Genomic DNA, 21,597 nt, shown 5'->3' with positions numbered 1-21,597 from the left:
TATGTTCGAGACAAAGTTTGAGTGGCGTTCCAGCTCTCATGCTTTTACAAAGGGCTTTTCGGAGAAGATTGTGTTGCAAAATCAGACTTACTTTCGGAGCCGTTATTATAGGGTGTCCGTGAAGCTTCTTTTCCGGCCTTCTTCACACGTGACCAGTGTTCACAACTTTCGGAAGGAGTCCAGTAAACTGATTGCAACCGTAGTACGGGGCTCATAGCGTTTCATTAAGAAGAATGAAAAGGAGATGACAATGATTGGAATTAAAAGAAAAACGTCTATGTGACGATGCCATCGCTTCAACCATGACCTATTCCACCCGTCCAAGTGAACTATCCAATTTCACTTGTGTGCCATTCCTTTCTTTCGTAGCATCTTTATTTTGACTCCCTTATTGTTCTCCGCCAATGTTGAATAGCAAAATGGACGTACATTCTAGCCTCACTACATTTTTCTGTTTTTTCTCTCTATATATACTTGCGATAAACTTCATCATCCCTGTGGCTTACTGTACATATGATATCCTGCTACCGAAAACTATGTCGCTAGTCTGATTCGCGAGTGCTCGGAAATCATCCCCATCCCAAAGTCAATCCGAGTCTATCCACTATGGCTTCAATGAATGAATGAATGAATGAATGAATGAATCAATCAATCAATCAATCAATCGATCGATCAATCAATCAATCAATCAAAACAAACTAGCGAGTCTCTAGAGTTGTGCATCCTGCTGCGGTCGATTCCACGCAGTTTGGGAGAAAATCGGTATCACTGTGCAATACGCGCCACAACGCTACAAACCGCGCGACGTTCGGCTGATGCTAGCCGCATCTATAATAGTATAAGCGGGAGAACAACCACGTGCTACGCGGCGAGCAGCGCAGCAGCAGCGGCGGCCGTCCAGAGCCGGGCGCGGTAGCAGGCGCTTGCGCTTGCGCAGCTCGACACTGCCGCGGCTCCGAGCAGCTAAAACGCGGCGCAGGCAACGGCTGCGGCCGACATCAGTTGCGCTCCGACAGCGGCGCGAGAGGATCGGCCGAGCCGGTCGGGGCGGTCGAAAGGGGTATACAACAGCTCGAGACTTTTTCGGCGTCCCGGCGAAGTTAGAGGAACACGCCGAGTGCATCTATACGGCTGGTTCGCCAAGTACGTACTACCTACGAAACGTCGCCACTGGGTGGAATGGCTTGCGCCGGGTGCGCAACTTGCGCGTTGTTGTAATGTTCGAGTATATTTGAAGGGAAGAACGCAGGTGTACGACTGTCCAGCGAGAAAGCAGATGCGCAGCTGGCTTGGAGAGATGATTGAGGCCTGGAACAATGGATACCTTTGTCCAACAGACAAGTGTTCTTTTCTGCAACGTGGTATAGAGGCAACCTGGCGAGCCACGCATTTCCCGAATTTTCCGTAGTCTCGTCGGCGTCTGCATAAACTTCGACGGGGTATAACCTGCCTGCGCGTGTGTGAGATTTAGGTGGTTGCTCCCGCATCTCCAAGGAAATGTGAGCTTTCAATGAAGAGCACCCGTTTGCCCTTTCATGCTATCCCAAAATGAAAAGAGCACTGCGGAAAAGTCCCGAAGATTAAAGATATTAAGTTCCGTGCAAGTTCTGAAGTTTATTGCCATCTGTGTTTGTGTGCCTGTAACTGTGTTCGCGAAAAGACGATACCTCTCTGCTGAAGCGCCTTTCTCCAAACTGCAATTAGGGGTGTGACAATCGCGGGCTGTTGTCATTGAGCCTCTGTAACCTGTCCCCATTTATTTTTTTTCGAGGTGATTTCCTACTCTTTGCGAGTAGTGTGTGCGCCTGCGTGGTGTTGCACATCTTTTATCCGCAACGCGTTAGTTTGTTTCGCTTGCCAATTGTGCATTGATTATATTGTGGAACCGAATTCGCTATGAGCGTTATTTTCTACAATCAGATATCGATGGTTCCCGCGACCCTAAAACGTGTGCGCGTGTGTGTTCGTACACTTTGTCGCTGATATCGCTGCTAAGAGCATCAAGGTCATGCAAGATTAAGGAACAGCTTCAAGTAAGCCAGACTTAGCAAGGCTACGTCACTGTAAAAATCTATAACCAGCCTCACAAAGACAAGGAAGTTGATTGGCCTGTGAGAGGAAATGACCGCATCTCAAGCTCACGTGACCGAGTGTGCATGGAAATCAATCTTTAAGCCATGATTCAAACACTCACGCCGTCACTCGCTAAAATGTAGCGTGGCTGTTAGAAAATCAGTGATACAGTCAGCAGCACGGTATACCTTTGCCGGCGTAGCTACACGCTGAAACCAAACAAAGCAACGATGCATCGCGTCAACATCTGGATAGAAAAAACAAGATCAGGATCAATTGTAGTCAGTGCGGAACTTCAACACTATTGCCAATTAAACTGTAGGGCGTCAGCAGTGTTACTGATTATAGGACTGCTAACTTCTTTTTTCCAAATGCGTACCGCTTTAATGTTATCACGTCGGACAGACAAGATGATTGACATACGTTCTTGTAATACAGCATAAGCATTTCTATGAGCAGCCCATTTAATATATATTGAAACTGGTTTGACCTGCCAGACTTTACTCGCTGCGCCAACACTGAATTATTAGGTTTGCTTGCGTCCTGGATAACTTGACAACACAGGAAGTTTAATTTTTCATAAAGTATATATAGGAATTACTCAGAAGCAGGTTTTGATGTAACATGCATACTGACACTGTAGTCTGGCGGCCTCAGTGTAATTTACTACCTTTTTTTGCGACAAGTCTGCGATCGTCATGAAGAAATTGTGAGATATTCTCGGTGCTCCAGTTAAACGTAGACGACGTACGATTTTGTTGAGGCTGTAAAGCTTACTATATTAGCGCCGCGTGTCTCTGCTGGTGCAAAGTATTGTCACTTGTAATGGATCTGCTCTGAACATTTTATTTATTTATACAGCAAGTGCGCTACTTTATCAGGCACCATATCTATGTAGTGCAAAATATAGTCGACATCTCTTTGTTAGGTCACTGTTAGAGGTACAAGAAATGCTTGGCTGCAGTTATATATCTTTGACATTGCATTAGGTAAACTACGTCTACAAGCGTAAATTTAAGGCACGGCGAAAGGTGCCGATGAAGTGACACACCGCAGTTTAAATGCTTTGTCACTGTGTTCGAACTTACTAAACTTACTAATCGCATAATAAAAGCGCGGTATCTGGTAATCATCCCGTGACGTTTAGTTTTTCAGACTAGTCCGTGCGCTATGTCGTGACGTCATAACAAGCCTTTGTAACAATAGACAGCGACCATCGTTGTAGTACTTAAATGCAAGAATATTAGCTAGGCAAATATGTGAAGCTGACATAGCAGCACTGCTGTTCTAAACTACGCATGACTATTTCATTCCTTGTATTCACGTGCGAGTGATGAATGTGAAACGCTGTCACGAAACTATTCTATCGTGTGCACCCGTACGTGAGTGAAGTGAATCCAACGCAGGCATACAGTGTATTTACCCACACCAGCGTCAAACTGCTTCATACGCGTCGCAAGTATAAGCAACGTCACGTTGCCAACATCACCGGCTCTAAGACGACACGCTATGCGTTGATTCGAGCGTATAGACAGCCACATGAAAATACCTGTTGAGTGAATAAAGCGCATTGTGGCGGCGTCGACATGTCGTCTTGGTCGAAACTGAGCTGCATCGGAAGCAGACCAATTTGCACAAGCCTCAACGGATGTCCAGTAAACGCCGGTGAAGTTCGGGCGTGAAGTTCTAAAGTTAATTTAGAGCACTTCCGCCGGCGGTACCTGGTTTAATGGGTACGAAGACTGAAGGAAGCATGGCCAGCGCGTCATCGACCGCGTCCAAGCCAGTCGTTGCCCCGGAGACGAAAACGCTCGCTTCTACCGCCAAGTCCGAGCACTGCGACGAGATCAAGGTGGTGACAGAGTCTGAAGTTGAGGACGTGCGTGACAGAAGAGAGTGCGCGGCACCCAGTGGTGACGACGCCGGAGGTCAGCATCTTCATCAAGGAAGATCGGACAGCTTCGGACGTCCCGAGAGACCGCCGTCCCGGTCCGACACGCAGCGACCGCTGAGCAGCGCCGAGCAGCGCATCGCGGCAGCTATCCGACAACACTACTACCCGGAGGGCGGCTGGGGCTGGGTGGTGTGCGTCTGCGTGTGCCTCGTCAACGCCCTCAGCTGGGGCATGCAGCTCAACTACGGGGTCATGCACGCCGCCGCAGTCCGGCAGTTCGGCGAGGAGAGCGCCGACGAAGCCCGTGAGTTGATGAATGCATGCATTTATTCTTCTTCTTGTCGGCTTAGTTGACTAAACTTCGCTTACTAGAGTCTGTGGCGTCAGAGAATAGCTATGAAGGCACTTTTGGGCATTTGTTCTTAAAATGCTTGACAATGGTGACATGAGTTTTGACACAGGCATTTCTGAAGGGTGGTCCACTGGGTGAGCAGGTGGTGCACCTCGAATAAGGCATCACTAAATATCATGGACAAACGTGCAGAAAAACACAGACCCAGCGCAAGCTATGAACTGAGAACACTAATTAAAGAATACATATACACACATGCTGTGAAACATTAGGCCAAAGTAAAATAAAGCATGGTATTTAAGTTTGCAGGCCTCCTAGGGGCTTACATTCAGGAAATCTAATTCAGTGGCATTCAGTCTCATTCAGCTTCGCCATCTTCAAAATATTTCATGAGGGTATGGTAGAGGTCAGATGTTTCTCTTTGAAGTGTTAATGAAAGTAAATTGCGTATTTCATCACAAAATCGAGTGCTAGACCAACTTCTGAATGATGATGAAGCGAGGAACGCGAAGCAAACTGTAACTAAATAATGTTTTAGTAACGAAGAGAATCCTTTGCGGGCTGCGTCTCGTCACCGAATTTCGACTACACTAGTTCAGTGCTGCATTTGAGAGCGTGAAAAAAAAACGCATTTTCTAACATCTCAATAAGTACCAGGGCACCTGGATATAACAGGGTTTATTGCCACGCAAGCGCACAAACATATTTTAATTTCTTGCGCGAATGTTTTTAGCGCCAGCAACCGTGACGCTTTCACATTCGTGCACATTTGTTTGCCATGATTTTAGAATATATATATATATATATATATATATATATATATATATATATATATATATATATATATATATATATATATATATATATATATATATATGAACGAGTTTGTGACGTCTCGAGAGATGCAAAGGACGGGAACATCGTTGAAAAAAATCGAGTTCATCCACTCTGATTTCAAAAAATTGAAAGCGGTTTTGTTCACACCCATGACTACCGTTGCTACATGTGTTATCTCATACTCGCCCCATATTTTTTATAAATCACCTGGTCAATGTCAACACAAAGCGTTTGACGTAGACCGCGATATCGTGCTTATCGGCTACAACCTGTTATCTCTGTTCGCACAGCCCAAAACGCGCAAAATCAAGTTAAATCAGTTGACCACGCACGATAGACATGTGAGACAAGCCAGAAAGACTGCGCGACTGAACGGCGAAGCAGTCTGAGACGAGGCGCAACTGATATTTTTCGTACATATAGAACGATCGAGAGCTGATTGCCACGTGACGCCACGTGAACAGACTGCTCATGACACGAACTGTGCCAAAAAGATAGGAAACTCCAGCAGAGAATAACGCGACCGTTCTTTGTGTTTTCAGAGACAGTTTATGGGCTCTTGAAGGGACGCCTCTGTACTAATGCACAAACTGATTATCGGCTTGAGTTAGCGAGACTGACTCGACGGAAGCTGCCATCGTCTGAACGTAGGTGCACGACGAGCAAATATCTTATGGGAATACTGTAATGAGCGATAATGTAAGTGGAATTATTGCTGTTATTTCAAGACCACGCCTCATTGCCCTTACTTGACCTCAAGACCTCTTGGCGTCAAGAGGAACTTCGAACGTAACCGGATTTCTAACTCATCTTTAACGTGACCATTCTTCGAGAAATTGGAGGTTAGGCTCTTTGAGAACGAGTTAATTATACTCGTGTCTCAGAATTGGTTGTGAACAAGATCACTAGTTTTCTGCTATCTTTTTCGCTTTGTTATCATTCAAGGTGAAAGAACCTTGGAATCGCTTTGAACCGATGGCCAAGCGCTAGAATTACTAGTCACCAAAGGCAGAGGAACACAGCGTTTGGTCATGCTGTCGAACGGAAACGCGCAAGAAATTACCTCCAGTAGTCCGCAGAAGTTAGTCGACCTTCGCAACGTGGCGTGTAGGACATAATTGGATTGTACACAACTTTTAGAAACCTTACTTGTGGTAATAACTTTTATAATAATAAATATACGACTTCATTACCGGCGTTACGAACGAGAAGCGCTTTCGCGGACCGGTAGGCTTTCTTGCGTAACCCGTGGTCGTCAGATGTAATGATGCTCATGTAAGTCTCACTTTACGTTATGTCGCAGCAAAACTGACCTGCAAGATTGTGCGAGTAAGCGTATTTGCGTAGCAGTACTTCGCCACGGGCGGAGTTCCCCAATACAACTTTTACTCCTAGATTTAATAATTATTTACGCAAGTGGATAAATCAGGTGCGTCGTAGAAGTGCCGAAGTAAACATACCTTATGCACACATTACAAGGTCACAGTGCATAGGAAATGAGCCCCGAAGGTCACGACGATGCTGCATTTGTGTGTCAGATACGTAATACGATGCACCTCTACTTATGGCTATAGACAGCGCGGGATGTTTATCAGCTTTGAGTATTTCTATGTTAATAGTGCGAGCACGCCTTTCAATCAAGTATTGGTTGTTTCATGACTGCACATGGGCGCGCGTAATAGGGTGCGGATGAATTCCATTGCCACTTATAATCCAACACTGTTGAAGTCAGAGCCACGCGTTTGTGCATTTCACGGATTTCATTTATACCAATTCATCGTTTGTGTCCCCTTGAAACAACAGCATTGAGCGAGTTGTTGCCTTCTCTTTCAAGTCTTCTTTGTTCACGTCAGCGGTTTATACGTGATGAGGTCCTTTGGCTTTCACGGATCACCGCAAGTGCACACAACGCTCGCGGGCGCATCTTCTTCTTCTTGACCGGAAGAGGCACCTTACAGAGGAACGAGCGGCGTCCTCCGATCTTGTTCAATCGATCAACGGCCCGAAAACGAAAGACGCCAGGAGGCACACTTTCGGGCTTGCGACCAGGCCGTGCTGCAGCAGTCGCGACCGCGTGAGTGATGACGTCTCGTCGCATTCTGTCTCATCGGCCATTAACTACGAACCGTTCCTCGATGCTTTTCCTCAGCCGCTCTCTTTCTCCCTCGGCCGTCTCATTCGCATCTCGTTCTCACCGCGAGGTCTGGCCGTGTTTCCCGTCGGCTCCATTACGTACTCCTCCACGGCGAAATTTTTTTCTTCCCTTCTAGGCACCGCTGTCTGTCTGTCGCCCTCATCAGGCTTGTTCTCGCTTCGAGTGAGGTGATCCGTATGCACGTTCGCCGCATCTTTCCCGCCGTTCGTGGCGTTCATTTCCTCCGGTTTCATCCAGTACCTAATTCCCCACCCCCCTCTCTCTCTTTATCCCCATGGCTTGTTCGTCCAACCGCACATTAGTCACCGGCGAAAGAGGCTAAAGGAAATGAGTTCTCGCGAGGCCCCCGCAGCCCGCTCACAATCACAGTGCGGTCATCGAATGGTACAGGCATCTGGATTCGGCACTGACGCTTGCTGCTTATTCAACGAGCGAAATAGGGACGCGCCTCCTTAGCCCTGGTACGAGCATTTCGTACCACTCTGCGTGGTACAGCACTCTCCAGTCAGCTGTATGCGTTAACGAAGGTCGCCACGCGTTTGTCACTGTTTTCTTGTGTTGGGGACTCGACTGGGCATCCGTATCTTGCTAATATTTGTTGCGCACATCATGGCCTTTTCAATACCCCCTCCTCTAGCTGTTGCTTAATCTGCTTCGTGTATTAATGTGGCGATATGCTCACTTCTTTTCTTAGCGCGTGTGCCGGAATTCATAGATGACTGTGCGATATTTCTAGCTGACGACGGGGATTCAGTATCCATGCTTCGTTCGTGTGCGGCGTACGCGTATAAACTTCACGGCTTTTACTTGTTTTGATGATACGCCCTATATCTGCCTCCATAGTTATATTTAATGATTATCGTAGGGTAGGGGGAAAGTTTTTCATCGAAATGCAGACATCTTTTCCTGGGGTTTGTTTTGGCACGCACATGCTGTTCTGCATAGGAATATTGATAGCTTACGGAGAGACCTAAGGAGGAGAAAAATTTTTTGAAGCACGTGTAAGTTATGATGATCGCAAAAAAATAAAGAGGCCCTAGATTGACGGCCAATTTATTCACTTCGCAACCTAATTTCCTAAGGCAGGATGATCACCTAGTTACGATTAAGGGCGGTCGTAATAAACAAGGTAGAAAGTAGGAGTAGTTTAAAAAAAGACGGCCTGAATATTTTTCACCATATATGCTTAGTGCAAAGACGTGAGTTGGTTTTTTAGGGGGACGTAGTTGTGTCTTGCTTAAGCTAAGGATGCTTTTCTTTTTGTTTAGATACTATGACGCGTAAACGAAGACTGAATGTAGACATAACCTGCGATCAACAAAGGCCTGCGCATAAAATCGCTTCCACGTCTCTCTTCTTGAAAACTCTTCCCGTTTTCTGGCTTTACTTCAGAGGCTCTTCCGTATCCTTTAGTATTGCCTCGCTTATGACTGTTTCTTTGTCTGCGTGAACGCCACCACGAATCCTTCGAACTCGTTACACCTGGGTCAGTCTCTATTTCGGTGTGTATGATTGCCTCAAAGAGCTCCCAGCTTCTTAATTCTGCTGATAATTCGTGTTCGAAGAGGTAATTAATTGTTCTGTTAGCTAACTTGTTCTCTGTATGTTCGTGAAGCCATTTCAATCTCTCAATTTCATACACGTCCTATGTCATTGTTTCCTCGCCAGGCTTCGTTTTCTTCAACATAATATAATGCATGCTCCTTTCTTTCTGTGTTTATTGTAGCCGGGCTATCTCACATGTAGATAGTGCCTTGCGCAGATCACACCAGAACATCTGGGAGTAATCCAAGGTATCTGGGGATCATTTGTGAGGCTTAAGCGCGGAAACGAGAACGCCTGATTTCACTCTGGAACAAACGCGGCCACTAGTGATAATCATATAGAATGTTGGACATCGCATCTGTAAATGCCAATGCGACTTGCTGTGGATCAGATTATCGACAGCCGACTTCCTGTGCGCCCATACCAGTGCACAGCGTGGATTCCTTGCTGCAATTTCGAGTCACCATTTCTCGTCCACAAGTACGGCCAAATAAACAACCTTCATTTTGGACACGTCGCCCACTGCCTCGATCCACATCACAACCGCATGAAAAATCTCCGCAGCACTCTCCCACTCGTATTTCCAGCGCAAGGGGGAGAGTGCATCGTCTCCATCATCGAAGGGTCCCTTCTGAGCAAGGCTGGTGGTTCCTACATTTCCAATTCTGCTGTTATGCCTTCCCCGATATTTCTGGCTTGATCTTTGCAATGTGTTGAAGTCATCAAGCAAGCTCGTGTGTAAGCAGGCTCCTTCACCAGATGCAGAATAATAGAGAACACACGGGCAATAATTTCATAACAAAAGAAAAATCTTCGAAGAAAGTGTGTAACAGTAGTGTGTGTAAAGGCGAAGCCCTTTTTACGGATCTGTTGACGCGGAAGTGCTTAACTTAAGGTTATGAGCTGCCTTTTATGGCAACGGGCACTCCACCCGCTGGCTGCTTTCCTCCGGAAGAAGTCGGAGAGTAGCTTTAAAAGACTTGTGCCTTGAAGCTGTTCCGGCGCTGCCCTTGTAGTAAGTACAGCGAGGCGTGCTGTGGAACAGTTTTATTGACCGTTGCCTACGTTACCGACGTGCCGTTGTGCGACGAGGAAGTCAGCGGGTCGTGTGATGGGTAGGTTCACGGAAACAGGCTAACTTTTGTTACACGGAAAATACTTGAACTCACTTCAAAGGCACGTTTGAGTAGCTTAGCCTTGTAAGCTATTCATAAATAGGAAATCAGCTACTTAGAAGCAAGGTGCGTTCAGAAGCAACAAAAAATATACATTAGCTACTATATTTTGACACCGTATTTCACGCGAGCTTGCCAATAAGACCTATGAGACCTCAACTTTCAGCTGGGACTTCCAAAGCAGAGCGCACAGCATCGCAGCGATCAAATCACCGTGCACAGACATGTAGTAACTGCGGGAAAGTACAACACTTTCGAAGCTTTATTCCTCTATACGTTTATCTTTTGCGCTAATTTACAGTTGTCTTTTTAGGACGCGGTATTATATTTATCTTCGTTATCTGGCGTTTAGTTTCCCATTAATTCTTTTTATTTATTTGTTGTGAATGGTGAGGCGGACTCATTGTCAAGTCTAATCACGGTTGGGGCTGTCCCCGTTCTAAATCCTCGCGGTAAGTTCCGATTAACATCGGTGAACTTCCTTAAATCTAATCGATGTGGGACGCGGTACCGTAGAGAATTTCTCTTCGTCTTCGACTGCCTCTGTTTCACGCAGATGACTTGTCAGGGAAGTTGGTTGCACTTTAAGTTACCGTGGCCCCCAGAAACGAAAGCATCTTCGGATCGGTCGTTTATCGTGTCAAGGTAGACGTCGAGAGAAAGCAAGTAGCACGCTCCGAAGTAAAACAACGCATCACTGTGTGCTCAAGTTCGCACACCCGAGACATTTCCACCTTTTATATTTATATCAGACAGCGACAAATATCTAAATGTACATTTGTTCCGTCAAAAAGGCTGCCAAAGGGCATGAATGCTTGATAGAGCGACATATTTGTTTATATACGGACATCATTAAAAAAACCGAGGCGGTAACGTAAGCTTAAGATCGAAAAATATATACATAATACCAAACGACTGTAGGAGTGTTAATTTAAAGGTTCATTTTTCTTTGTTAAACACAAGTAATCTCTTCGCCCAATTTTCTTTTTTTAATCTGCATTACATTTACTTCCTGTAACGTCCCCTATACTTTTCTTGGCATCATTGCCTGTTAATTCTCATATATATTGTGTCTAACAAACGACAATAGTAACATTAAAATACGTTGCTCGCTGTGATACGACATCTGTGAACACATATACAAGATTAAAACTACTATACCAAAGCACAGTACAGATATACAGGACCACTAAAAGCGTGAGTTTTCGAAAATAGGAGAATAAGTAAGGGGGGAGGGGCATGAAAGAAAGTGCAGCAAAAAAGAATTTTTCAATACAAAAAAGTGTTCCTGCATTGAATAAGGGTATAAGAATATTTTTATCAGGTTATAAACTACGTTGAGGATCATTATAATAGATTGGGATCTCCAGACTCGATATCTCCTATGCGTTTCCCCTACACTCCAGACACAGGTGTCTTCCCGCCTCCTAATTGCTCTTTATTTGCCCCCTGCGTCTAACGTAAAATATAGCGTTTGGTGAGCGTGTATTTGTACACTAGGCACCAAGATTGATGACGATTAAAGCTCTTTTCACTTCGTTTTCCGAAACGGCTATAAGAAAAAAAGAAAATTGCAGCCGTGAAAAGTGTCGGACAGCAAAACTGTGAACATCGTCTTCGTTATCAATTTTATATTTCTTTATCTCTTCTATTTGTGGTCGCGTGACCTGCGTGGCTATGGTTAGTACTACAATACAGTTTAGACGGTCAGTTTTCGTCTTTGTTGAGGCATCTAAGGCTTTCGCCTTATTGAGTATAACCCCGAGAACAAAAAAAAAAAAAAGGCGGACACGAAAGTTCGTCTATATGATGAAGCTCGGTCGTGTTACAGTCACTACACTACCGAAGACGTGTTGTGCCGCTGCGATTCAACCTAATCTGGCTTCCACAGGGAAGCTTCTCAATTACTTTGCACCGGAGAGGCTTATATATAGCCTGCACGAGACTTCATGGCCGCAGATTTATATCGTGCTGGTTCACCATCATCGTTGCCTTGATTACATGAAGCGGCATAATCACATCGTGTTTACCTGCTTCCACATGTGGACCGAATTCTGTTGGCCTCTGAGAGTCAATAACAGAACATACAAGTCGTATAACGATAACATCAACGCATGGCGCCAGAAACCCTGCGTGTGCCGTATGGAGTGTACGTGAGCACCAACATGGCGGTTTCAGTGACGTCAGAGCAAGCTATCTGTACACGAATGCGCGCGTGCCCCGGTCGAACGCGGCACCTGGAAGTCAGCCATCAATCGGGAGCCCAGAAAGAAGACAGGGGCTGGGCCAACGCAATTAGGGAGCTCTAATCGAACGCGATCTTTTAACAGGAGCGGCTGGCTTGCCCGTTGAGATTCACACGGGCCACGCTCGTTCCATCGTAGCACGGGCCTTGTCTCGGTTTGCAGTGCTGCACCCAGTGAGTCTCATGAATACGTCACCGGGTGGTATACGTACGCAGGGTATGCGAGAATTAAGCGCGCGCGCTCTGTCGGAAATGCGGTAACCTGGGGAAGCAATCTTCCGCGCTTGAGTGCATGCAGATGGCCAGCGATTGGGGTGCAGCATCACGGAATCCCCGCGCGGCTGTTTATGGATTGCATGCTGAATAGGTATCTCGGTGGTTGCTATAACCATGCCCTAGGGGAAACAAAGCCGGCCAATTTACCAGTCTCGGGAAATGAACGGCCTGCCCTAAGATTGCGGTAATTATGTCGCTAGAGGGCTACGGTGCGTAGTGCTCTTAATTGCCAGTATAAGTGACCTACAACAAGACTAGGGCCCAGTCTTTGGAGTACAAAATCACATCTCAATGAGTGTTTTCTAATATTAAATAAAATTTTTGCGCCTTAGGATGACTTGTAGGATGGGACACCAGCCATTTCTACTGCAAGACAAGTTATGATTGACGGTGCCATTGATTGAAGTACAAAGGCATTGAAGGTATTGAACGTGAAAATTTCGGAGTTATCCGCTTAAACTGTAAGTATTCCCTAATACTAACAAACACGCACAAACACACAAGAGAGATAGGACGGTTGCTAGATCTCAACTGATTTTTAATCGGCATGAAAGACAGAATATATAGCATTTAAATGCACACGTGTTTTTTTTGTTGTTGTTGCTTGTATACAGATAGTCCAGTTCTTGTTTCTACAAAGCGATGGATGAAGTGCTGGCGTATACGTGACGCGCCTTGTGAATTTCGAGATCCTACATAGTTTCCCTTTCTCTTTGTTGCCCTCCAACGTGTATAACAAAGATAACGTCAAATGTCGGAATACAAGCTTCACACCTTTTGCAGTGCATCGCCCATATACCACCCTGTGATTGTTGGAGAGAGGCCGTCCTGTCTCTTTCTATGGTGTTATATGTGTTCGCTGGTAATATGGAATCTTTCAGTCAATATCAACTAACCCAGCTAAATTCCTTAACGAGTTATCCGCATAAACCTTCATGTGTATACACTTACATTTTATTCACGCTTGTAAAGCTGCGTTTGTCCTAATGAACATCATTCGTTCAGGATTTTTTCTGGTTTTAAATACGTTAAGCTCAGATGCTTTAAACGAAGTATACACGCATTTGAGGGTATTAATGAGTTATCCAAAGGAGATAAGCCGATTTACTGCTCTTGTAAGTCTGTTTCGTGATAAAGCTGGTAAAACTGCTTTAGTGATGAACACATTACCGCTTTGTTATATGGACAGCACCGGAAGGCAAGAGAAGGGTAGTGCTAAAGTATTTTTTATTCTATAATGTTGATTGATTGATATGTGTGGTTTAACGTTCCAAAACCACCATATGAATACGAGAAACGCCGCAGTTGAGGGCTCCGGAAACTTTAATCACCTGGGGTTCTTCGACGTGCACCCAAATCTGGGAACACTGGCCTACAACATTTCCGCCTCCATCGGAAATGCCGCCACCGCAGCCGGGATTCGATATTCTATAATGTTTTCCCGAAACTAAGGCTAATTGGCTAGAAAATTGTTTCCAGAAGAGAGTGTAACGATGCGAACAGTTAAAAGTGCGTAATTCGTTACGTGGCCATCTGTTACCTCACACCAGCCTTGTCGAGACGTGTGGCAAAAAACCAAAGCTCGGATTTCAGCTGCATAGGTTGAGGTTGAGGATGTTGTAGGTAGCCAGCGGATCTATACCCTTGCATAATTTGCAGGCAATTGCCCCGCCCAGTTTTCTCTTTGCTAGTTGTAGCTAATGTCCTTTGTTTTTTAGCTAAGCACGAGCAGGCTTTTAAAATAAAAATCGTGCATAGCGTGACTTAATCCTGCATACGTTTTTTTACCATCGTCTAAACACCTAAAAGGGCAGCAACAATCACATTCATGTAATTTGATGAGTCGGCAATGCTGTAACAATCTCTCTCTCTCTCTCTAGGTTAGCGCGGGGCACAGTTATCTGTTGTTAGCGTCAGCACCATATATGGTACTCGTAAAACCCAACGTGTTCATTACTCTGCTAGTCCGATACTCATTCATGTGAGCGCTGTTACATCACGAACCCCTCTCTCGGCGTCGTATTGACCACATAAACCTTGAGTGCACTCACATATATAGACCACATCTCGACAGCGTGTACAAAGAAAGCAACGGCATCTTGCCACCAAGACGACGCTCGCATGGCTGCAACAGGAGAAACACTATAGACGTCGCTTTTGTCCTGGCCGATGGGTAGTCAGACATAAAATCGATGCACACGCATCAAGTGATGCCGAGAAAGACGGAAGCCTTTCGTAGCCAGCTATCAACAGATTGCTTTCGCGAAGTAGATCGCAAGGAAACTCCCATCTGAGTATGTATCTCATAATATTAATACCTGGGGTTTACGTGCCGAAACCACAATATGATTTTAAGCCACGATGCGAGGACGCAGGCAGGAATATTTTTGTGGAAGTGAGGGGGGGGGGGTCACGTATTTGAATTCGGGAACGGGGGTCACTTGCTTGAAAATGTTATTTTTTGCTCTGTATGCCATCGCGAAAAAATATGGAGGGGGGGGGGGCACGGGTCAGATCCGATATGCCATTATCTGGCTACACCACTGCAACGGCTAGCGGCTGAAATTTCGACTAGCTGGTAATCTGTGCAGTGCACAGACATCGCACATTACACGGGCCTGTAGCATTTATTGGCCATTGAAATGCTGCCACGGCGGGGATCGAACCTGCGACCATTGGGTCAGCAGCTTATTGCTGTTACCTCTGTTCTAGTGACGCCGACAATTCTTTTCATTATATTATCAATGATGAACCTGAAAAAAAAAATGAAATGCTGTCTTTTCATTTACTGCGATCAACTTAAGTTTGCGTATAATTGTTTTCATATTTCTTTTTCGCAGAAGAGGTTATCGTTGTCGTTATCCAACTTGTAAAAATTCGTACGTGCGCGTAAGAGCGACTTAGTGCTCTCATTAAGTGCCTGTATCTCCTGTTTTTAGATTGATTGATTGATATGTGGGGTTTAACGTCCCAACACCACCATATGGTTATGAGAGACACCGTAGTGGAGGGCTCCGGAAATTTCGACCACCTGGGGTTCTTTAACGTGCACCCAAATCTGAGCACACGGGCTTACAACATTTCCGCCTCCATCGGAAATGGAGCCGCCGCAGCTGGGATTCGATTCCGTGACCTGCGGGTCAGCAGCCGAGTACCTTAGCCACTTGACCACCGCGGCGGGGATTTCCTGTTTTCAGGCAGGCGTCCAACAATACACGCTCTTCATGCACATTGGTATTTCAGACAGTTTCGTTTCGCAAGTCGTTGTGTGCCACTTACAGTTGTAAACAACCGATGATGTCATACGTAGTGTCGGCTTCGCCGTGTATAATTTAAAGGTTCGTGAACGACTAAGCAAAGTACATGATTGAATTTTGAGCTTGAATAATGTCTTCAACATTGCACATTAGCAGGGCACGTTGGAAGAAGGAATAACAGCTGTTTATTATGAGTCACAGACTGGGTTTTAATAAAAGGAAAGAGCGTGATAGGAGGCAGACAGGCGGGCAGATGAGATTAAAATTTTGCGGTGATAATGTCTCCGCGGAAATCGCAGGTTCCGGGTTTATTCACAAAACAAGCGAGATACATTTGTTCTGCAGTGCGTGTAGTCAGGCTTCTACTACTGATGATGATGATGATGATGATGATGATGATGACGATGATGATGAAGACGAACATTTGAACGAATTTCTGTTTTTAATGAACAACGTCTGAACATTTACGGTGCCGACTGCTTATCTCTTTACCATTATCTACTTAAAGCCCACCTCGTGAAAGAAAGTAACGTTTGTGAAAGTTGTTATGGGCCGTATACAATTTCGATTGGCGACGCCATCAGTTATCGAGATATAAGCGTTCGAGTACGGTCACGTCAAGTGAGCGCCGTAAATAAAAGCGATCTCCGCTGGAGGAGGTGCAATATTGCCGGATTATTTGTTCACTCAACTCGTCGTCGTACGGGGCGATAGACGACCGACGAGAAAGCATCTCGCGACAAAGGAAAAAAAAAACGGTCCTTCATTTGTTGCTTACGCTGTATATCTCGACCGAGGAGAGTTATGAGCTCGAGCCCCAGCTCGGGCTTCCGACGTCGTCGGTATGCGCCGCGTGCCGAGCCGCGCTGAGGAGAGAAGTGGGTACTCGCAGTAAACACTGTTTACAGCGTAAACACGAGAAGATGAAGGCTTGACCAACGCGAGGCGCCCACGTTTGAGCGAGCCATGTCCGCAGCCGGTACGCTCACAGGCTCTCGCGTTTAGTGGCTTTCAACGACGTTATGTGAGCACGTTCATTTGGCCATCCTATTTTTTTTTAGTTTCGTTTCGAGCTCCGGTTGGGTGAGGGCAGTAAACTCATTTGTTCTCATTGCCTTCACTGCGTTAAGTTTTCAATGAATTCTGCCAGCATTAGGCTTCTTGTGTCGCAATATTGTGAGTGATAGTTTTTTGGTCATCTACTGCTGCTGTCAACGAGAAAAAGGGAAAAAAAGGAAGGAAGGAAGGAAGGAAGGAAGGAAGGAAGGAAGGAAGGAAGGAAGGAAGGAAGGAAGGAAGGAAGGAGGGAGGGAGGGAGGGAAGGAAGGAAGAGAGGGAGGGTGGAACGAAGGAAGGTGCACATTTGTAAGAACAAGCAGGAAGCGTTTTGCAGTTTATTGATACGACAGAGTTGTGCTGCCTTGATGTGTCGACGGTGCTGAATGAAGTACGAACGCTCTTTTTACAATTAAAGGTGGCTGTTGTGCGTCGTTACTTCTTTTAGATGCGAAGCTCCTTATAGCGGCACCCGTTCGTCCCCCGTAGTATGCAACAAGTATAACATTTTGACCTCCAAGGTTGTGCCGGTGAGAGACTTCTTCTGTGCGTTGTTGAACATGAATATTCGTTAAGCTGCGACAATATTTTGCCTGTTGATTTAAAAATATTTTTATTCTCGTTCTCCCCATTGCACTCCATTGCCCGTTGCCTAACGTAATGGTACGGGCCAATGCTCTATCGCATATAGGTAAGGGTCCAACTATTTAAGAAGACAGCCAAAAAAAAATCGCACCTTATTCACGGAGTGAATCATGATTAGTGGGGTGAAGGGTCCGCCAGCCCGTCCATGCTTCCGTCCGTCCGTCACTCCGTGTGTCTGACCGTGAGTCCGTCCATCCGTCCGTACGTTCGTGCGCCCACCCGTCCGTACATCTGCGCGTCCGTCCATCCATCCGTCTATCCGCCCATGCGTCCATCTAGTGAACACTCACAAGTAGCGCCATCTCCCATCTCGCATCCCCTGTGGCACATGCACGCTCTAGAGCGGGTATGTGCCACTGGTGGCTACATACTATTCCATACATACGGAAGATCTGTCTATTCCATACATACGGAAGTCTGTCGCTCTTCCGTATATACATACGGAAGAGTGACAGACCAGTTACACCTTACATAATGGAGGTCACAGCATAAACGGGGACATCTTGTTGATTCCCCTCTTCTTTCTGCCTGTGGCGGCCGCCGAGCGCGTGCCATCGCACAGCGCTGTAGTCGGTAGTGACGCCTTACATCACAAGACCCACGCCCTAAGGAGCTTCGCCCCTAAACATCGGCAGGCGCGGGCCCACGCACCTTGGGAATAAACGCAACGCGAAGCATGTGGAGGGAAGGTGAACAGGCTGTAATTTTTTTTATTGATCGATGCGTTATGAAATGACGTTAAATATGCGTGAAAATGTGTCACGCACAGACATACGTTGAACAGTTCTAGATGTTTCTATAACCAGCTCTTTGCACTCGCCGCGAGTGCAACAGGATGCCAGCAGGAACATGAGTATTATCAACACCAAAAGCGATAAGCTGATATAAAGCGCTGGGGCTCCCGAGGAGTGCGGCCATGACACCTAATACAATTGATGATAACCCGATGTGATGGCTTTATCATAGCACTACATATCTATTGTTTATAGAATCGGATATACAGCACTGCAACCACAATTGACGTCTCACGAACTTTGATGGTGATATGTGGGTTTTAACATCCCAAAACGACCACATGATTATGAAAGACGCCGCAGTGGAGGGCTCCGGAAATCTCGACCAGTCCGGGTTCTTTACCGTGCACCCAAATCTGAGGCGGCTCAGAAGCAAAGGTGGCTGAGAAGCGGAGCCACCTCTGTAGCAACAATTCCCGACTCGAAGGCCTTGACGACTGCTCGGTAGTCAATGTAGATATACCACCGTCTGGAATCCTGTATCGCCAATGTACTCGCCACCTGTTGTGCCACGTCGGCCGTTGCTTGCCTTTTTCGCTACTGCCGTGAGCGCGAATTTAAGGGAGCAGCACTCGGACTGAGCTGTTTCCACAAAGGTTTTTTTATCCTTTCCCCACCTTGGCATGAGCTATTCGTCTGACCACATTGTGCTGTGGCCGCATGTTTCTGGAGCAGGGACCAGCGACGTAAGTCCCTCTTGAACTTCCGTGCAGCTGAGCCACCTCACATTGTAACGCCGCTGCAGGCCCGCCGCCTCCAAGAAGCGCTCATTCACTCTGGAGCTCAGGAGCCTAGCGATCTGGGCTGAACGCTGCATTTTAATTAGCTTGAGAGTGGTATGGTGAACACTGAGTTTGAATAATTGGTTGATATCTGTGGTTCAATGTCCCAAAACCACCATATGATTATGAGAGACGCCGTAGAGGAGGGCCCCGGAATTTTCGACCACCTGGGATTCTCTAACGGGTACACAAATCTGAGCACACGGGCCTACAACATTTCGGCCTCCATCGGAAATGCAGCAGCCGAAGCCGAGATTTGATCCCGCGACCTGCGTGTCATCAGCCGAGTACTTTAGCCACTAAGTCACCGCGGCGGGGCTCTGAGTTTGAATCTATAGCCTGTCCGTGCTCACTGTGACAGAAATACTAGGTGCCTTTTACAACAAAAGCTGATATGAGATCGGAACACGGGTCACGTGCGGCGCCGTAGTTGTCCGCCGCCGCCATCGCCGCTGGTCTATCCACGTGAGAGTTCTCGATATAGCGCTTCACTCTGGGCTCACGAGGATGCAATACAAGGGATCGCCATCGTGGGTGCACCGATTTATGAAGCGGAAGGGCTTTGCGCGGATGCGGCGTACTTTCGTCTTTTCGGAAATGCTGCATACGTACCGCATTGAATGGAACGGAAGACGGTGCACTCTGGGACGTTACTAGCGAATAATACGCGTCGTCGGACTCTAGTTCGAACGAGTCTGAGTGACAGCACTTTGTAACCATCTGGCGTTTAACATTATAGGCTTAATGTCCAAATAAAAAGAAATGTCATCCAGTGCAGCTGCTTGTGCTGCGTATTTGCCAAGATAAAGGTGTGTCGCGATGCTTTGCAATTAAAAAAAATTCAATCATTTAAAATCAAAGGGGTCGACGTATATTCATGTATTTTGGTTTTTACGTATATATATTATAAATGACTCATCCTCCCTTCCTCCCCGTAAATGATTACTGGCTACGCAATGTCATTTAGTGAAGAAGACAAAGTAGTCTCAGGGCAGGTTTATGAGGATCGCGTGATCTGCCGTGAATTTGACAAGCCCATTAAAACAGAAACGTATTGGTGAAGAAGTCTGATCGGTCCTAGAGACAGCCGAGTTTCCTGTCCCGTCATGTTCGTGTTTGATCCGTCTTCACCACGTCCGCACCACGCCGTTCTACTCGCCACTGTTTCTCAACGGAACCTGCAACATCGTGAGACCCGAGCTGCGGTCACACGTCATCGATCCGGCGGAACTGGCAACCGCGAGGGCCTGTACGTGATCATCGCCTCGCTGGGAGTCTCCATTCCGGTAATCGCCTGCGTGCTAACGTAATCCTTCGCCAACTACACCAGGTCGAAGCGTAATGCTGAAGAGTTGCGCTAGTGCATCGCGTCCACCGACGGTGTCGACGTGACCCCTAATACGCAACCCGACAACAACGCCCGGGCTGCTGATGCCTTATAGGGGCATCAAGGTGAGCGGCCTCCACTATCCTGCGTTAAAAGAGAAAGTTGGTATTGGTCCAGGATGTTGAGCGGCAAAAATGAACCCTGACGGAAAAAAATATACTGAGCATGCGCTGGCTTGCACTTCAGTTTGATCACGAATGATCCGGATATACAATGACGTGCAAACCAAAACAAAAAAGAGATTAGTGACCGAGGCAGCACAGATTGCGCCAGAAAAAAGCAAGTCTGCGTTAGCCATCCTCCGATTTCACTTAGTAAGAGGGCTGTAGCATATCTGTATTGTGCATGGCTCTTCGGTGTAGGCTTACAAAGTAGACATGTGTACGTTATCTCATTCTTCTTTTTTGTTTTCCCGTGTTTCGCTAGCCGCTGTACGTATTTTACCATCATATGGTTTAAAGGTTAGTTGAAGGAGCACCTGGCCTGGTTTCTCTTCAACCGTCCCTTGTTATATGCGCTATCCAACATCACAAATCCTTACCCCACTATACTGCTTTGACGGCACTGACTATGTCGGTCACGGCGAATAGGTTGAAGCTGACCCTGTCACCACAACATAGCTTTTCCGTCTACAGGAGCGACGTAATCACGATGGAGCGGAACGTCAACGAGTGGTTGCGAGTGGCGGTCAAGCAAGAAGCATCCAGCTTGGGGGAAGGTGCAGCATCGTGCGTTGGCTTCAATGGGCCCAGGTCGAGTTGAGTGGCTCCATCTGCGACAGCGAGGACTATGACGATGGTGGCTTAGAACGCATCTTTTTCCTACAACACCCCGAGTGGTTGCAAGGGAACTCCGGAAATGGAAGGCTGTTTTGCGTGTGAACGCGAAACTAGAACGCCCGTGAAACCAGTTCTTCCCAGGTCACAGAATGATGGACGTTGATGGACAACCGCACCTTCGGTTATCTTGAATTTCTCTTTTTTCCATGGCTTCATTCTTTATATAGAATGATAAGTCGTAAATATAGTGGTGGCGGTTAAGTGCAGCGCCACGCTAAATAATAAAACACATATAGCGAATAGGCCTGTCTGGGTTACTTTTCCGCGTTGTAAGAGGATTTTTGC

General features: G+C 46.4%; 1 protein-coding gene across 1 annotated transcript in view; it reads left to right on the top strand.

Annotated features, from left to right (window-relative positions):
- Positions 1–1,013: 1,013 nt before the first annotated feature.
- The window catches only part of LOC119173904 (monocarboxylate transporter 13), a 148,202-nt gene continuing 127,618 nt past the window's right edge, over positions 1,014–21,597 (top strand). Inside the window, exon 1 of the mRNA XM_037424687.2 lies at positions 1,014–4,271. Within this exon, the coding sequence (XP_037280584.2) occupies positions 3,803–4,271 (469 nt within the window). The 5' untranslated portion in view covers positions 1,014–3,802. The remainder of the gene's footprint in view (positions 4,272–21,597) is intronic.

This window comes from Rhipicephalus microplus, chromosome 5 (genome assembly GCF_043290135.1).
Source record: "Rhipicephalus microplus isolate Deutch F79 chromosome 5, USDA_Rmic, whole genome shotgun sequence".
Lineage (NCBI taxonomy): Eukaryota > Metazoa > Arthropoda > Arachnida > Ixodida > Ixodidae > Rhipicephalus > Rhipicephalus microplus.
This window is presented reverse-complemented; position numbering and strand designations above follow the sequence as displayed.